We start from the raw sequence: 16,700 nt of genomic DNA, 5'->3' as shown, positions 1-16,700 counted from the left end.
CTAGATAGGGACTAGAAGGCAGATAACATTCAGTAGATCCCAACAAAAGGAATTTCTTTCCATTTTTTTCCTTAATTCTATGGGGCTTTTAAAATTACAACACCAAAATAAATCCAAAGAGAATATTTTCATGAACAATGACTATATTTTTATTTTAGTAAGAAATGTGTAGCTGATCGCTGGGACTGAGAGGCATGTAGTGAGTGACTGGGAAAATGGATTGATTGCCATGGTTCATACTTGTCTCTTTCTCTCTCAGCTTGCACCTACAAAAACCAGGAGTGCCGTTTGACTATACATTATGAGAATGGATTTTCTATTACCACTGAACCACAGGAGGGTGCCTTTCCCAAGACCATCATACAGTCTCCTTATGAAAAGCTCAAAATGTCTTCAGATGATGGAATCAGGATGCTGTATTTAGATTTTGGAGGCAAAGATGGAGAGATTGTAAGTGTACTTTTCCTCAGACCATATGATTTCATATATTAATATTTCATTATGCAACATAATGCTGCCTTACTCTTATTCAGCATTTGACTGCTAATGATGTACTTGCAAGCCCATGTTTTATTTGATCCTTGAAAAACAATGATTAGGTTCAATTATTTCAAAGTTCTTTTCTTCGGTCTCATTTTCCATTAGAAGACTACATAAATATTTGAGTCAAAGGAAAGAATCCTTTACAAAGCTAGATTAAATTCTTATCAAATACGGTCTCACCAGCTTAAAAAATGTACCCTGCAGTTTTAAAAAGTATCAAGCATCTCATATAACCTTGGCATTGTGCTAGATGTTAGGGATGCAGTGAACTAAAATACATGGTCCCTACTGTCAGGGAAGTCTCCGAGGAGAGGACAGAGAGCAAAGAGACAGGAGGGGCCAGATGAGGAGCAGAGCAAGAGGGCAGCAGGAAAATGAAAAGAAACTGATCAACTCCACTGGAGTGGAGAGAGGGCCAGAGGAGGGCACAGAAGCATGGAGCTGATGTCAAACAATATGCAAGAAAATTAGCAAATTTATCCATGAAAGTAACATATGTCTCATCTCAATCCAAGTAGTCCATGCGTTGAAATTCATCATTTCCTGAGATGGTTTCTGCCTGCCATAATGAAAAAGTATATGACTTCACTTGCACAGAAGGGTGAGAATTGCACATTCTTATACTCTCTGGCTAGCAAGTGTCATCCTTGGCATTTCAGGAAAACATAGCATCTCATTTAAGCTGTCAAATGTAGAACTTCAAAGAGGACTTTGATTTCATAATGACTAGTCTCTGTTTAGGTCCTCCCTAGCCACTGGGTTACTCAATGAATTTGTTGGCTTTCAGGAAGAAAAGGGCAGGACACACTTAACAGACTGTAGGGACTTTTTATCTCAAAATTGCAGCCCCACTCTTCTAAATGATGCCACACTTCTGGTACCAAGACAGTACCAGATTTCTTGCCTGAGTGCCATAGGCAGTCACGATGGAGGCCATTCCCTGTGGCTGACACTTGGTTTGCTGTCATTCACTCTCTGAGAGTTATTTCTAGCCAAGCATTTTTCTAACTTTTAAAATGGATCTACAGAATTTTTTTTTTTTTTTTTTTGAGGCGGAGTCTCGCTCTGTCGCCCGGGCTGGAGTGCAGTGGCCGGATCTCAGCTCACTGCAAGCTCCGCCTCCCGGGTTCACGCCATTCTCCTGCCTCAGTCTCCCAAGTAGCTGGGACTACAGGCGCCCGCCACCTCGCCCGGCTAATTTTTTTTTGTATTTTTAGTAGAGACGGGGTTTCACCATGTTAGCCAGGATGGTCTCGATCTCCTGACCTCGTGATCTGCCCGTCTCGGCCTCCCAAAGTGCTGGGATTACAGGCTTGAGCCACCGCGCCTGGCCGATCTACAGAATTTTTATCAAATGTTTGTTTGTATGTTTCAATCAGTAGGTTCAGTGTGAGGCACCCACTTGGAAATAAAGTAGTGACTTGAAAGTCCATTTTACTAAATATTTCTGATTCAGTTGCTGCTCTGTCAATCAGCCATCATGTGCTTTTTCCTAAAGGTGACTACTCTCTAGCAAAGTGGAAAAGAACAAGAATCAGTCTCCTGCTTTATCCTTGGCTTAAAAATTGAAGGCTATTTTTGCCCAGGAGGAAAATCACTTATGTCTAAATTTCAGCCTTTCTGCCTGTAATTACAGCCTGACTTGGAAGATTTAGGAAGAACTGATTTTTACTGCCAGTACATTAGTTGACAAGCTCAAATTCAGACACAGCCTCCTTCCCCTCTACCCCCTGTGTATGTTTAAGCAATCCTGGAGGTGGGCCACAGACCTTTCCAGTGTGGAGGGAGAAGGGAGCAGAGATGAGCTGTAGGAAATGCAATAAACTGAGGGTCAGGACCTGGGTTCTCTTTCTGAGTCTGCAACAAACTCACCAACTCTCTTGGGAAAGTCCTTTCATTGCTTTCTATCTCAGTCTCCCATCCATAAAATACACGGATTGAAGTAGCTAATCTTTAATGTCTCTTTCAAAAGTTTCCTTCTGTGTTAGTGACATAGAATGTTGTGGTTAAGCCCTGGCTTTGGCATTAGACAGACTTACATTTGAGTCCACGCTTTTCATTTACTGTAAGATCTATATTTCAGAAAGTTTCATCACTTCCCTGAATCTTAGTTTCCCTATGTAAAAAAATGGAGATAATAATAGCTTCCTCATCGGGATGCTGTGAGAATGAAATAAGATAGTGGATAGAAGATATTTAGCACAGTACCTGGCTCATAATGAGTACCACCTTAACTTTGGGAGCTATCATATGCTCAGGTGGTTGTGATTCTCCAACATTGTCATCATCAGAACAAAACTGGGGACAGCAGAAGAGAATTGAGAACAACTCTCCCAATTTCCCTAAATTAGGTCAGGTGATAAAATTCAACTTCTGAAGGACTCTCCTGCTCAGACTGTATGTCTTGCGTGTGCCAGGTTCTCAAGGAACACATCAAGAGGCATAAGACTTCAGATGGTGCCTTCCCAGAGATGTGGCATACGTGCTTAACAGTTCAAGACTGAGGATGGTGACAACACAGCTGCTTAGCATGGGTTCTGTGTTTTAGTTTACGAGGAAGTTTCACATATAGTAGCTCCTTTAATACTCAAATGACTGTGAATTAGTAGGACTGAGAAAAATTTTAAGAGACTTATCCAAGATGGTACGTCTGAAAAGCATCAGAACCAGGATTCAAACCTAATCTTCAGATGTGAAATTTAGTAGTGCTTCATACTGTATCAAATCCAACATGAATAAATATCACTATTGTGGTACCAAAAATAAATGGCTTAGTCAAGAAGGACAACATCAATATTTATGGTATTGGTATATCTAAATTTCACAGGACCTATTTTGGAAAAAAGATACATGAGCTGTAAGGAATAAGTTCAAAGAGTTGTTCCTTTATCTCATTGAGGGGCAATGGTTTTAGAGCATAATTGCTCCAGTTAACACTTAAAAGCAGGAAGTGCATATAGATTCATTTGATGTGCAAATCACTCATCTACATCAAGCATTCATTTAAAATCGCTCATGCTCTCTTCTTTTTAAATTTCAGCAACTGGACCTTCATTCCTGCCCCAAGCCAATTGTTTTCATCATTCATTCCTTCCTGTCAGCTAAGATTACAAGACTGGGCTTGGTGGCCTGAAGACAGGGGCGACTTGCCTTTAAGAAAAGAAGGGCTGCGATGCCACCAGAGAACGTGACATCAGACACCATCTGTAGTGAGCAGTGCACCAGATGGAGCGTGCTACAGTCAGCTTTAGCTCTCAAGAGTCATATGTAACTGTCCCAGACTCCTCTATCAGTTTCAGCAACTACAAGGGATACCCTGCGAAAGTACCATGAGAAGTATCAGAGTAAAACTTTTTAGAACAGTACAAGGTTAAAGAGGTGAGGTGACGGGCAACACACAGCCTAGCTTTGAAATAATGACAACAATGACATGACCATTAGAACAGCATGTGCAGATCTTAATCATCCCAGTTCCTAGGTAACTGGTTCACCAGGTACGCAAGGCCCATATAGTTGAGAAATGGACATTTTTACCTACTTCTCCTAGCCCCCTACGCCCAGTAACAATGATCCCTTTTTTTATTGTGATTTATTTCCTAATTCTTGCTGAGTTGACTTTCACTTGTAGGAAAAGAAATATATTTCAAATAGAAACCCACCTTCTATTTAAGTATGAAGCAGCTGTTACTTTTTAAACACGAATTATCTTTCAATAGTGTAGAATGATTCCAAAGTGTCCCCATTAGCATATACTGAGCAGAAATTAAATAAAGCATCAGATACTGATCTGAGCTGTAAGCTAGTAGAATCTGAGCCAAAGTAGACTGCTTAAATTGGTAAGCTTTGCTAAAGAGTTGTATGCACAAAGGATTATTAATTCTGGGACTACACTCACACCAAGATCTGCTGTCTTGTAGCCAAGAATTACAGCTTTATTTATAGAGAGTGAATTATGGGTATTTTTTCAGAAAAGATTGTCATCTGATACACATATAAAACAACTCACATTGTTGGAGTTAACTAATTATCCCCATTTCATGGTTTTCAGTGGAAATACTAAGCAACTTATTGACCCTTGTTTTTGCCTGTGCTTGTATGCATGCATTTTCAAGCAAGTACTAGAGCAGCCTCATTTAATTCTGGACAATGCTGGGTTTTACATATAGACTGAGTGCTATAATCAAATCTATTGATAGTATCTGCAGTCCTTTCAGAATTCCAGGGAAATAATATAATGACCTGATATTTTTCTACAGGAATATTTTCAGACATTATATAGCACATTACTGATTTAATGCTTTTGCTTTTATCTTTCAAATCAAATTCACTAAAAATAACACCTATTGATTTTGAAGTCACTTTTCTCAAACCTTGAAAATGAGCTCTAGGATCTCTATAAACATTTCTAACACTTTTCCTGTAGTTTACACAGACAGACATCTATTGTTAGACCTGTGTGTTTTTAAGAATCATATGTTAACAAATACCCATGCAAAGAGCTTCAAAAAGTGAAACCGTGTTAAAGGAACACGATTTTACTCACTCAGACATATTTGTTTATTGAATTGCAAAGTTTTATTTTAAATCAGCATTTCCCCAAAGAATATATCACATGACGCTAGTTCCAAGGGGCTTGACTGAGTGGTGTTTTGCTGGGGGGAGATAGTGGTTTGTTAATACACTTTACTAAATACTGAGCTGAAAAATATTAAACAGATTTCACAATTGCCTCCTTGAAGATTTTAAAGTTCATTGTGATTCTTCAAGGGGAAATCTGGTGAGCCATTCCTCACACTTACCTGCGGGACTCCTTTCTAACGGAGCATCTTGTGAAGCTAGTGGGTTTTGTTTTTTGTTTTTTTAATGCTTCAGAAAACACACCTTTAGGATATTGACTTTTTGTTTGTTTCTATTTTCAAATGCTGAAAAGTCAAGTCCCAGCTTGAATACCATAGAAAAGCTTTGATGCATTTGTAAATTATATTGCACTTTCACTATATATTTTCAGGATCACTGGAATGTAATGTTATACAAGAGAATTATAATTGTGTATTGTAAATAACATATTAAAATACATATATTAATGCCAATAGTTAAATTCAACAATATGTAATCTAAGGTGCTCGGTTCTACATGAAGTATGAGTTAACTGTTCATAATTAAGTTGCCAAGATTCTATTATATATTTATAGACAAATTAAAATGATCATAATTACAAATATGATTTCCTTATCACTTAAGTTTTGGACTGATTAATATCTGCGTGGAGGTCAATGGAAACTACATTCTCTACATTTATAAACATTTACTTATTTATATTTTAGGAAAATATATTTGAATAAAATTAATGCATTTTCTGGAGTAAATTAAAATGTTATTAGCAAGAAATAGAAAATTTGACTAAGATAATTGTATATATGAATCATTTTTCCCCCCAAGTTAAAATGTATCATAATAGAGAGGCTCTAATGAATCGATTTCCAATATTCATTTTTTTCTCATTTTGAATTCAAGTTATAGTGACTTTACACTATAGATTTTACTCTTGCCTGATGTGTGCTGGTGTGTATGACACAAACTCGTAAGTCTGGATCATGCTTGGGTACAGTCAATGAATCAACCAAGTCATTTTGAGGAATTTGTTTTTGTCCAATTTGCTCTGTGCTCAATCCCATGAATTATTAAATTTACAATGTTTGTCCCCAAATGAAAACCAATATAAATGAATGATGTTTTAATCTGTACTTTATGGGAAGCTGCCTATTTGTCAGTAGATGTGGTTGAGTCCCCTGGTGCGGTGACATCCTTTTAAGCCATCTCATAGGGATTTAAAGAAGGCCAATAGGAATATAGATATTGGTTTTTCTTTCTCTTACTTGAACTAAGTAGGAGAAACCAAACCATAAACCTATTACAAACTACCCAGGCAGAGGCATTTACTTAATTCATCAACTAGTGCAATTAAAACTCTGAAAACACATGTTCCTTGTTGACTCTGCTTGGTTGAAGCAGGAAAGAGTGGTTTTGATGGTCGGAAAGTTTTAAAATTAATGGGCAGGGCCTTTCTGGCTCCTGTTTTACAAACACGTTAGCTATTCCATCTTGAGGGGATTGCAGTAGGAGGCTACAGTGAGGGTAATTTTTGGATGTATCTGGACTTAAAAAAAAAAGTGCCTATATTTATAGCACCATGAATATTATGCAAAATTTATATATGAATTAAATAAATATTCACCTCTGATTTCCAGTGCAGAAGTTTATATTATATTCTAAATATACAATAGGGTGACCTGGACAGTGGTTTTACAATACTCATAGAAAAGCATGGGAGGCAAGTCTTGCTATTCTCTTCCATCAAGTGCTGAAGGATAAGGGGGATGCCACCAGCAACATGTTTGTGTGTTCACTTATTTTTACTTTTCTGAATTCATTTAAAAATATATAGGTTTGGCCGGGCACGGTGGCTCACGCCTGTAATCCCAGCACTTTGGGAGGCCGAGGCGGGCAGATCACCTGAGGTCAGGAGTTTGAGACCAGCCTGGCCAACATGATGAAACCCTGTCTCTCCTAAAAATGCAAAAATTAGCCAGGCCTGGTGGCATATGCCTATAATCCCAGCTACTCAGGAGGCTGAGGCAGGAGAATTGCTTGAACCAAGGAAGCGGAGGTTGCAGGGAGCCGAGATCATGCCATTGCACTCCAGCCTAGGTGACAAGAGCAAGACTCCATCTCGGAAACAAACAAACAAAAAAAAGTGTTTTTTCTTTTTCCCATTGCAGCAAAGTTTAACAGATCCCTAGAATATTAATATTGTCCCCAAATTATTAAGTTGAATATAGTTTCAGGATGGGTCTTCACCTAGGGCTTAGGGCTCCCATTTTTAACTAAGTTTTCATGGGATTTGACACATACACCAAGCTCCAAATACACAATTTCTCTGTTGTACTAACATTTGATTTGTGTTTAAGTTGCTTGTAATAAATATAGACTGGGGTTTCAAAGTCTTTTTACTAGTTGAAACTTTAGTAATATTAAGATTAAATTTAGAACCATAGAATCACAATTTTGAAGAGATCTTAGAGGCTATCAACCATATTTTAGCCCAAAGTTTATTCTTTCTTTTTTTTTTTTTTTTTTTGAAGGAATGACGGGCTTCATTGAAAACGAAAGTACACTCCACAGTGTAGGCCTGAGCATAGGGAGTCAAAGGCTCTGTTACAGAGTTTTTGTGAGTTTAAATACCCTCTACTTGGGGTACGCCCTATGTAAATGAAGAGGATGAAGTAAAGTTACAAGGTGTGTGCCCTATGGAGAGGCTATTTCCTGTTATAGCTGAACTGTGAATTAGCCTTACGTTCCCTGCCTCTAGACTCATCTCTCCACTTAAAGATGTGATCCTCATAAATCTTTACGGGAGGCAGAGGGACCCATGGTGTTTTTTTCTGTAACTGCTTCATGCTGACTTGAGGCGTAGTCTCTACTTATTGCGAATCACGGAACTCTCGCGCTGCTCTATCTAGTGGAGGCAGGGTAGTTTCTTGACGGCCAGGGGCGATGTCTTCACCTGGAACTGGCTGGAGCCTTTGTTGTATGATCACCTGAAGCTTGATGGTCTCTCAGGGGTTCCAATGGGTGCACAGTTCCAAAAGTGTGGCGGGACCCTTCTCAGTTGCAAGACCATGAACCTAAAGCTCAAGGTCCCGAAGTTTTTGTTGTAGTGTGGATGGCAAGGACAGTCGTTCTTTGATGTTTCCAGAAGATTCAAACTGTAAAAAGTTTTCTTTACCCTATTATTTCAACAGTACTAACTTAAGGTATATGATTTGCTAGTAATGTAGCAACATTGTATATACATATAAAAATGAATATAAACCAATTGAAACTTTTTGAATATAAACCAATTAAAACTTTTTAAAATTTGTACCACTTAAAGTCATCCCACACATACACTATGGCCCAGGTACTACCTGTTTGTAAACACTGACCTTGTACAATATTCCATTAAACTCAGGAATCTCTTCCTGAACATCCCCTGAAATTATTCATCCAGCCTGAAATTGAAAATTTCCAGGTATGGGAGAGAAGTACCTCATCTCCCCAGGTAGGTCATTCCCTTGCTGGATGGGTAGAGATGTTTGAAAGTTCTTACATTGTTAGAGCCAAAACTTGTGGCAGAAGCGGGAGATGGTGAAAAATAAGAAAGCCCTATGGGGACAAGAGGCAGGATAGGAAACTGACACACAATCAGACCATCCATTGCCTGTTGGAAGCGTGGTCAGGAAAAGGCATCCCATGGACAAAGCCCCTCCCGCTGACCCTGATCTCAGAGGTGGAGACACTCCTGCTCTCATGCTTGGCCTCATGGCTGTGATTCTGCCTTGGCTTAGACCATGGCCTGGGAATGTTGAAAGAAAACGTTAGGTCAGAGGATCACTTGAGGCCAGGAGTTTGAGAGTTTGAGACCAGCCTGGATAAAATAGCGAGACTCCATCTTTAAAACAAAACAAAACAAAACAAATTTCTATCTGCCTAACTTTCAGTCATGACCATGGTTCTACCCTAGAAAATACTAGAAGTCCAATTTCCTGTCCACGTGAACATCCTATATAAAAAGACAAGTCAAGGCTGGAAACTACTAAGTAATATAAAAGGATCTGAAAATAGTTTTCAATAGAGCATTTAAAGTTCATTTTCATCTTTAAAGAACTACAGTTACCAAGATTAAAACCTTCTAAAATACTTAGTGGTAAGATATCTTGGAATAATTGAGAGGGCAATTTGGCAATATCTACACAAATTTAAAAATATATGTACCTTTTGACTTGTGGGAATTTACTCTAGAGATATAACTGTATGAGTGCACAAAGGCGACTGTCTAAAGATCATCTCTGCAGCGTTGCTTGCAATAAGACCATTGAAAAAGTCAATGTGACCATCACTAGCTAAATAAATCCTTGCACAGAGGTATGCTTGAACATTCTGCAACTGTTAAAAAGAATGGTCCATCTTTAAGTGCTAATACGGACAAAATCTCTAAGTGCGAGCTCTGCGAGGTGCATATCTCCCATCTTTTGTGTTTTTAAATGGCTCTCCAGAAGAGTCAAAGTACACCCTCCACATACCCCATGGGGGCATTCTGGAAGTCTGTGGTAATGCTATTTGGCTGTCACAGTAACTGGGGGAAGGTGGCACATTATTGGCATTTAATGAACACGACCCAGAGTTCATAGATATAATGCTAATGACAGCCCTACATCCAGTGGTACCATTTCCCACACAATTTTTGAGTGTCCTGGGTTATTTGTGTTGGTGAAAAACCTATTTGATAATCCAAGCCTAGACCCTGACTACCTTTTATGTATGAAAACATTCTGACAGATTCAATATATTCTGACTTTTCTAGCTATGCAACTACCATATATATGAAAAAAAGATTATGTTTCGTTTTGCTCAGGTCATTATCAAAAGGTATTAACATTTTATAAAAACAAGTCTGTGTGGTACTTGAGTTACAAACAACTGACTTAGCATCACTTCAGTCATGGCTAATTGGTGAGAAACTCAAACATCTGACTACTTCATTTTGTCTTTTAGTGTAGTCATACTCCAGCATCTCCATATTGAAATGCACACTGTTTTATTATAATTACTTTGCTTTTCCAATAATTTTACCTTATGGTTAAGAGATAGCAATTTTTAAGAGCCTAAGTATGTATAGGTTAGATTACTGTATAGGACACATCCTATGTATATCCTCAGATTCCTTCAGTGCCATCATGGCGTCTCCTAAACTTCCAGCTGTTTACCCAACCTTAGGCACCACCATAGCTGGGTCTGCTTGACCTAAGTGTTTAGCCACTTAGAGCCAACCAATTGCTTGCCTGGAAATGTTGCCTCCCCTTCCATCTCTGTTTGGTGGCTGCCAGGCAGCCAGGCAAAGGAGACACATACTTCAATTTCTGAGTTCTATCATCAATTCCAGACTTGGATGGACAGCACACTGCAGGGCACAGGAGCTGGATTCCAGAGCAGCTGCTGGGTCATAACCTGAGCAAGGCAGAACTATAGGGGATTTAAATCTTTGTGGGGTCAAACAGGAGTCAGTAACAAGGAGGAGCCAGCACAAATAAATAATCCTCTTCTTCCTCTTTTTTTTTTTGAGACCAGAATCTCACTCTGTCACCCAGGCTGGAGTGCAGTGGTGCAATCTCAGGTCATTGCACTCTTTCACCTCTTAAGTTCAAGCTATTCTCCTGCTCAGCCTCCCAGGTAGCTGGGATTACAGGCAGACGCCACCACCCCCACCTAATTTTTGTGTGTGTGTTTTTTAATAGACACAGGGTTTCACCATGTTGGCCAGGCTGGTCTCAAACTCCTGACCTCAAGTGATCTGCCTCCCTCGGCCTCCCAAAGTAATGACATTACAGGCGTGACCCACTGCACCCGGCCTCTTCTTCCTCTTTTTATGTACTTGTGTGAGGCATGCTTTCTCTGTACACCCTCTATCCTGAGAGACATCCCATGTGACTGAGAAGATGCTGACTTAGTGGTTGACTGTGTCTCTCTGGGACTCATGAGCACTAATGTCACCTTGCCTTGCTTTCCTGCCTTCCCTGCCTTTTCCCCCCTTTTTTTCATCATCTCCGTGTCTCACAAATAAAGCAGCAGCACAAATCCTTGCCTCAGATTTTGCTTTCTAGGAAGCTTGGCCTAAGACCATTATTTATGAATTCCACCTTGTGACAGCGAAGGAGACATTAAAAGTACTGCTTATAGAAGGGGTGTTTGGGCCTGATTAGTTGAGAAACAATGGACACATATAATATGCTTGTACGTGTATTAAAATGTCTGGAAAGATACATTTAAAAAGGCCTCTTACTATCAGTTACTGCTGAGAAATGGGACTAGGGATGATGGGTATGACCTTAATACCCTTCTAGATTACATGAACTTCTTAACTGTGCATTTCAAAATTCCCTTTTAAAAAAGGTTCTTTTTTATGACTAATGTTCCGATATGATGAATAATATATTTAACCTGTCTATAAAATCCTGAATAATAGAACTATTTGAATATGTGACCAGAAATCAATTATCATGTCACCTACAGTCCTCTAAATTACACTAAATTTGATTTCACTGGGGGAAGCAAGTCTAATACCTCATTAAAATGACTGAACCATGTCCAAGGAGAGTATGGAATCACATTTGAATGATAACAGAAAAGCCGCAGGAACCTCTCTTTTGGACTTTTATTCTCTATTATTTTTTTCCTTCTACATAAATGAGGCTTTTTCTTGGAAGAGTGTAAGAGTCCACAGGGGGAACATTGCTCAGTGTCACAGCAAGAAGAGCTGGGTAGAGGCGGGAGATGGTGAAAAATAAGAAAGCCCTATGGGGACAAGAGGCAGGATGGGAAACTGACACACAATCAGACCATCCATTGCCTGTTGGCAGCGTGGTCAGGAAAAGGCATCCCATGGATAAAGCCCCTCCCGCTGACTCTGATCTCAGAGGTGGAGACACTCCTGCTCTCACGGCTGTGATTCTGCCTTGGCTTGGACCAGGGCCTGGGAATGTTGAAAGAAAACGTTGTTCTTCACAAGAAACAAAGCCGGTGATATTTTCAGCAACTTTCCTGTATAATTATTTGGATGAATAAAGCCTATTTACTTCCAAGAACTCAAAGGCAATTCCAGGAAATACTAAGAATAATGCTTCATTAATGAATTGTAGCTCTCCTGCTTCCTAATTCTCACCTGCACAAGAGAGTAAGGAACTTCTTCCTCTGCAAGTTTTCTGGGTCTCATGAAAAAGGGAAATGCAGCCCAAAAAGTAAGCAATTTCATTTATCTTCAACTATGGCCTTCAAACTAAGGCCTTAATAAATGAAGTTTTTGAAACTTTCTTTCTTGCACTTGGCCTCTCAATGAATTTTTGGATGTGAGTGGAAGCTAATGTTTATGTACAACAAGCTACCTCACAACCTAGTGGCTTAGAACACTGCAACATATTATTTCTCATTATTTTGAGGGTTGCCTGGGCAGCTCTTTACTGGTTTTGCCTGGGCTCACTCATGTGGCTGTATTTATCTGGAGCATGTGCTAGGCTGAAGATCCCAGATGCCTCACTCACATGCCTGGCAGCTGGCGTGGCTGTCAGGGAACCTCTGTTCTCTTCCATATGGCCTCTCACCTTCTTATAGGCTAGACTAGTTCTCTCACGTGGCCCCCTTATACGCAGGATGAGGTTCTACAGGAGCAAAAGAGAAGCTACGAGGTCCTCAAGGCCTAGGTTCCAGCTCACAGCATGTCATTTATGCCACATTCTACCGGTCAAACAAAGTCACATTGGCAGCTCAGATGCAAGGACTAGGGGAACAGATTCCATCTCTTGGTGAGAGGAGCTCAAAGCTTTGTGGCTATATTTGACCATATTTTACCCTCTGGACACAATTATTTTCATTCATTCCACATGAAAAATAATTAATACAGGCTAAAGTCAATATTTCATGATCATCTGGTAGGGATAACTCTCTTAGGGTGTGGCTTCTTAAAACCTACAATATCGTGACCTACAGAAACAAAGTTAACTGCCTTCCATACATCCAAAATACAATGGTGAGGCAGAGACAGGATAACTGCAAGAGATGGGACTAGTCACTAGTTCACAGTAATTCTGAAATCCAACTAGGATTGGATGACTTTATTCAAGATCTTCTGTATGTGATTTTGCTTAAAGTTGCAGTTTCCAAGAACCTACTGATGACTTGAGGACTTACTGTAGTCCAAGGATGCAACTGATTAGTTTTCTTATCCTGCTTCTTGTCCACTGAAATTTGGAAGTCTCTTTTCAGTTTGATACAATTTTCTTACAATTTTCTTAGATTTCTGGTGCCAAGAAAATTCAGTGGGGAAAGAATACTCTTCACTAAATAGTGCTGGAACAACAGGATGTCTATATGCAAAGGAAAGAAGCTATATCCCTTCACAAAATTAAGTCTATACAAAAATTAAGTCAAAAATTAAGTCAAAATGGGTCACAGACAAATTCAGGAGCTAAACTAAAAAGTAAAAAACTCACAGAATGGGAGTAAATATTTGCAAATCGTATATCCGATTGGAAACTAGAATCCAGAATATATAAAGAAGTCTTACAATTCAATAAAAGACAAATAACCCAATTAAAGAATGGTCAAAAGATCTGACTGAACATTTCTTCAAATAAGATATGTAAGTGGCCAGAAAACACATGAAAAGATGCTTAACATCATTAGTTATCAGGTACATGCAAATCAAAATCACAGTGAGATACTACTTCATATCATTCTCTTGTGAAAAAAGACGAGTGCTGGCAAAATGTGGAGAAACCAGAACCCTCATCCACTGCTGGTGGGAATGTCAAGTGGTATAGCTACTTTGGAAAACAGTCTGTCATTTTCTCAAAAACTTAGCCATGGAGTCACCATATATCCCAGCAATTCCACTCTTAGGCATATAAACCCAAGATAACAGAAAACATTTGCTCATGTGCAAACTTGTATGCAAATATTCATAGCATTATTAATAATACCAAAAAAGGAATCAACCCAAATGTCCATCAACTGATAAATGGATAAACAAAATGTAGCAGATTCATATATTATTCAGCTATAAAAAAGGGATGAAGAACTGATACATGTTACAACACGAACTTCAAAAACCTTATGCTAAGTCAAAGAAGCCAGACACAAAAGGCCATGTATTACATATACTGTATGAGTCAATTTATATGAAATGTCCTAGAATAGGCAAATCCATAGGGACAGAAAGCAGATTAATGACCAATGTCCTCACCGCCTCCCCCACACACAAACACACACACACACACACACCCCCCAATGTCAGATGGGTAGATGGATATGTCAGATTGTGGTAATCGTTTCACAATGTATATGTATATCAAATCATCATGTTGTACACTTTGAATATGTACAATTTTAATTTGTTAATTATACCTCATTAAAGCTGAAGGGAAAAAAAAGTAGATTAGTGGTTGCTAGGGAATGGCGGAAAGAAAAATAAGAAATACCACTAACAGATACAGGGTTTCCATTTGGAGTGATGAAATGTTCTGGAATTAGATGTCGGTGATGACTGCACACTTTGTGAGTGTACTAAAACCACTGAATTATACACTTTCAAGAGTGAAGTCTAGTGTATATGATTACATTTCAACTAAAAGAGACTTTATGGGTTTTCTGTGTATCAAGTTATAGTCTAATCTATTGATGACAGCCAGACCCACCATTCTTTTCACAACAGGTCTCTCTTTATTGACAGTGTCAGGTGCTGTGAAACACTACCCTTTAGATTCTTAGAAGCCCTTTTGTCTAGCTGAGAGGGTCTACTTTTAAATCATTAAGTATTTCAAATGTCTTAATAGAGGATTATATAGTCACACCTTTGGCTTGATTCTTTTTCTGAGGCTATTTCTGACTTAGAAAATTTTTTGCCGTTGGAGATACTGAAAGTGGAAAATAATTTTATTTTCCAACCCAGAATATCCTAAGCCCTTCATATCTCCTCTAAATTCCGCTAGAAAACTGAACATTTCTTGAAATTCGTTTATCTTTTCCTGTACCTTATCATATTCAGCTAAACAAATAAATGGCCGTTGATACTTCCAACACTGTCTGGAAATATCCTTAATTAGATCCATGAGTCCATTAGGTAGAATTTCTCTTTTCTGGGCTATTTAGGCAACAGTTTGCTAAATGTACCACCACTACGTAACACATCTGAGCTACCTGGGCCCAGTGACTCCCTGTTTCCCAAACAAATGGCCTCAAATGGTTGAGGTGGTTAATGTTTGTAATCCCAGCACTTTGGGAGGCTGAGGCAGGAGGACTGCTTGAGGCCAGGAGTTCAAGACCAGCCTAGGCAACATATCAAGACCACATCTCTACAAAAAAAAAAAAAAGAAAGAAAGAAAGAAAAAAGTACAGGCAAGGCAGTGCTTGCCTATAATCCCAGCTACCCAGGAAGCTACTTGGAATTGTTTGAGCCAAGGAGGTCAAGGCTCCAGTGAGCTGTGATCCTGCCACTGCACTCCAGCCTAGGCAACAGAGCAAGACCCTCTTCCACCCCCACCCACAAATAAAAAGAGATTTCCAAATGCATCATATAGTCGCCAAGACATGGTATAGTCTGTTTCAAAACTGTATTCATTCTAGTTGGTGTTTAGAGGCATCTTATGATGGTTTTAGTTTGCATTCCTTTGATGACTGATGATGTTGAGCATCTTTTCATGTGCTTATTGCCATTCCTGTGTCCTCTTGTGTGAAATTTTTTTTCAAATATTTTGCCCATTTTTTAAAAATTGGATTATGTCTTATCATTAAGCTGTAAATGTGCTTCACATAATCTAGATAAAAATCCTTTGTCAGATATATGCATTGCAAATAATTTCTCCCAGTCTGTGGGTTACATTTTCACTCTCCTAGTGGTGCCTTTCCAAGAGCAGCTTTTAGATTTTGAAGTAAAATTTATTTTTTTTAATTTTATGGTTTGTACTTTTTGTGTCCTTTCAAAGAAATCCTTGTTCTATTCCAAGAGTGATGAAGATTTTTCTATGTTTTCTTCTATAGGTTTTATGGTTTTGGACTTTAAATATAAAATTATGATCCACATCACACGAATAGTTGCAAATGGTAGGAGGTTATGGTTGAAGGTAACTTATTTTTCCATATGGCTGGATATTCCCTTATTCAAGTTCAACTTTTTAAAAGACCTTTTTTCCTTCAATGACAAGTTTGATATATAGGCATACCTATAAGCTTTTATTCTGTCCCATTGACCTATATGCTTATTCTAATTCCAATAGCAAATTGTCTTCATTACTGTAACTTTATAGTAAGTCTTGAAGCAAAGAAACAAGTCTCCCAACTTTGTTCTTTTGTTACAAAGTTATTTGGCTATCGTATGTCCTTTTAATAAGTGGTTACATCAATTTAGTTTTTTCATTTATACTTTTGCTTTCAATCAGGTTAACTGACATAATTTACATATGCTAAATTTCAAGCAGCATTACAAAAGTTTATCCAGCATATTTACAAAAAGAAATATTTTAAATGGTACCAGGCTTACAGGTTATCTTCAAACTTGTTTTAATGTATAT

The 16,700-nt window shown here is 38.6% G+C and overlaps 1 protein-coding gene across 1 annotated transcript in view; it reads left to right on the top strand.

Annotated features, from left to right (window-relative positions):
• The window catches only part of SNTB1 (syntrophin beta 1), a 300,877-nt gene extending 294,093 nt beyond the window's left edge, over positions 1–6,784 (top strand). Inside the window, exons 6-7 of the mRNA XM_033202739.1 lie at positions 260–450; positions 3,584–6,784. Of these exons, the coding sequence (XP_033058630.1) occupies positions 260–450; positions 3,584–3,676 (284 nt within the window). The 3' untranslated portion in view covers positions 3,677–6,784. The remainder of the gene's footprint in view (positions 1–259; positions 451–3,583) is intronic.
• Positions 6,785–16,700: the final 9,916 nt, after the last annotated feature.

This window comes from Trachypithecus francoisi, unplaced genomic scaffold (genome assembly GCF_009764315.1).
Source record: "Trachypithecus francoisi isolate TF-2019V2 unplaced genomic scaffold, Tfra_2.0 Lachesis_group7, whole genome shotgun sequence".
NCBI classification, from domain to species: domain Eukaryota; kingdom Metazoa; phylum Chordata; class Mammalia; order Primates; family Cercopithecidae; genus Trachypithecus; species Trachypithecus francoisi.
This window is presented reverse-complemented; position numbering and strand designations above follow the sequence as displayed.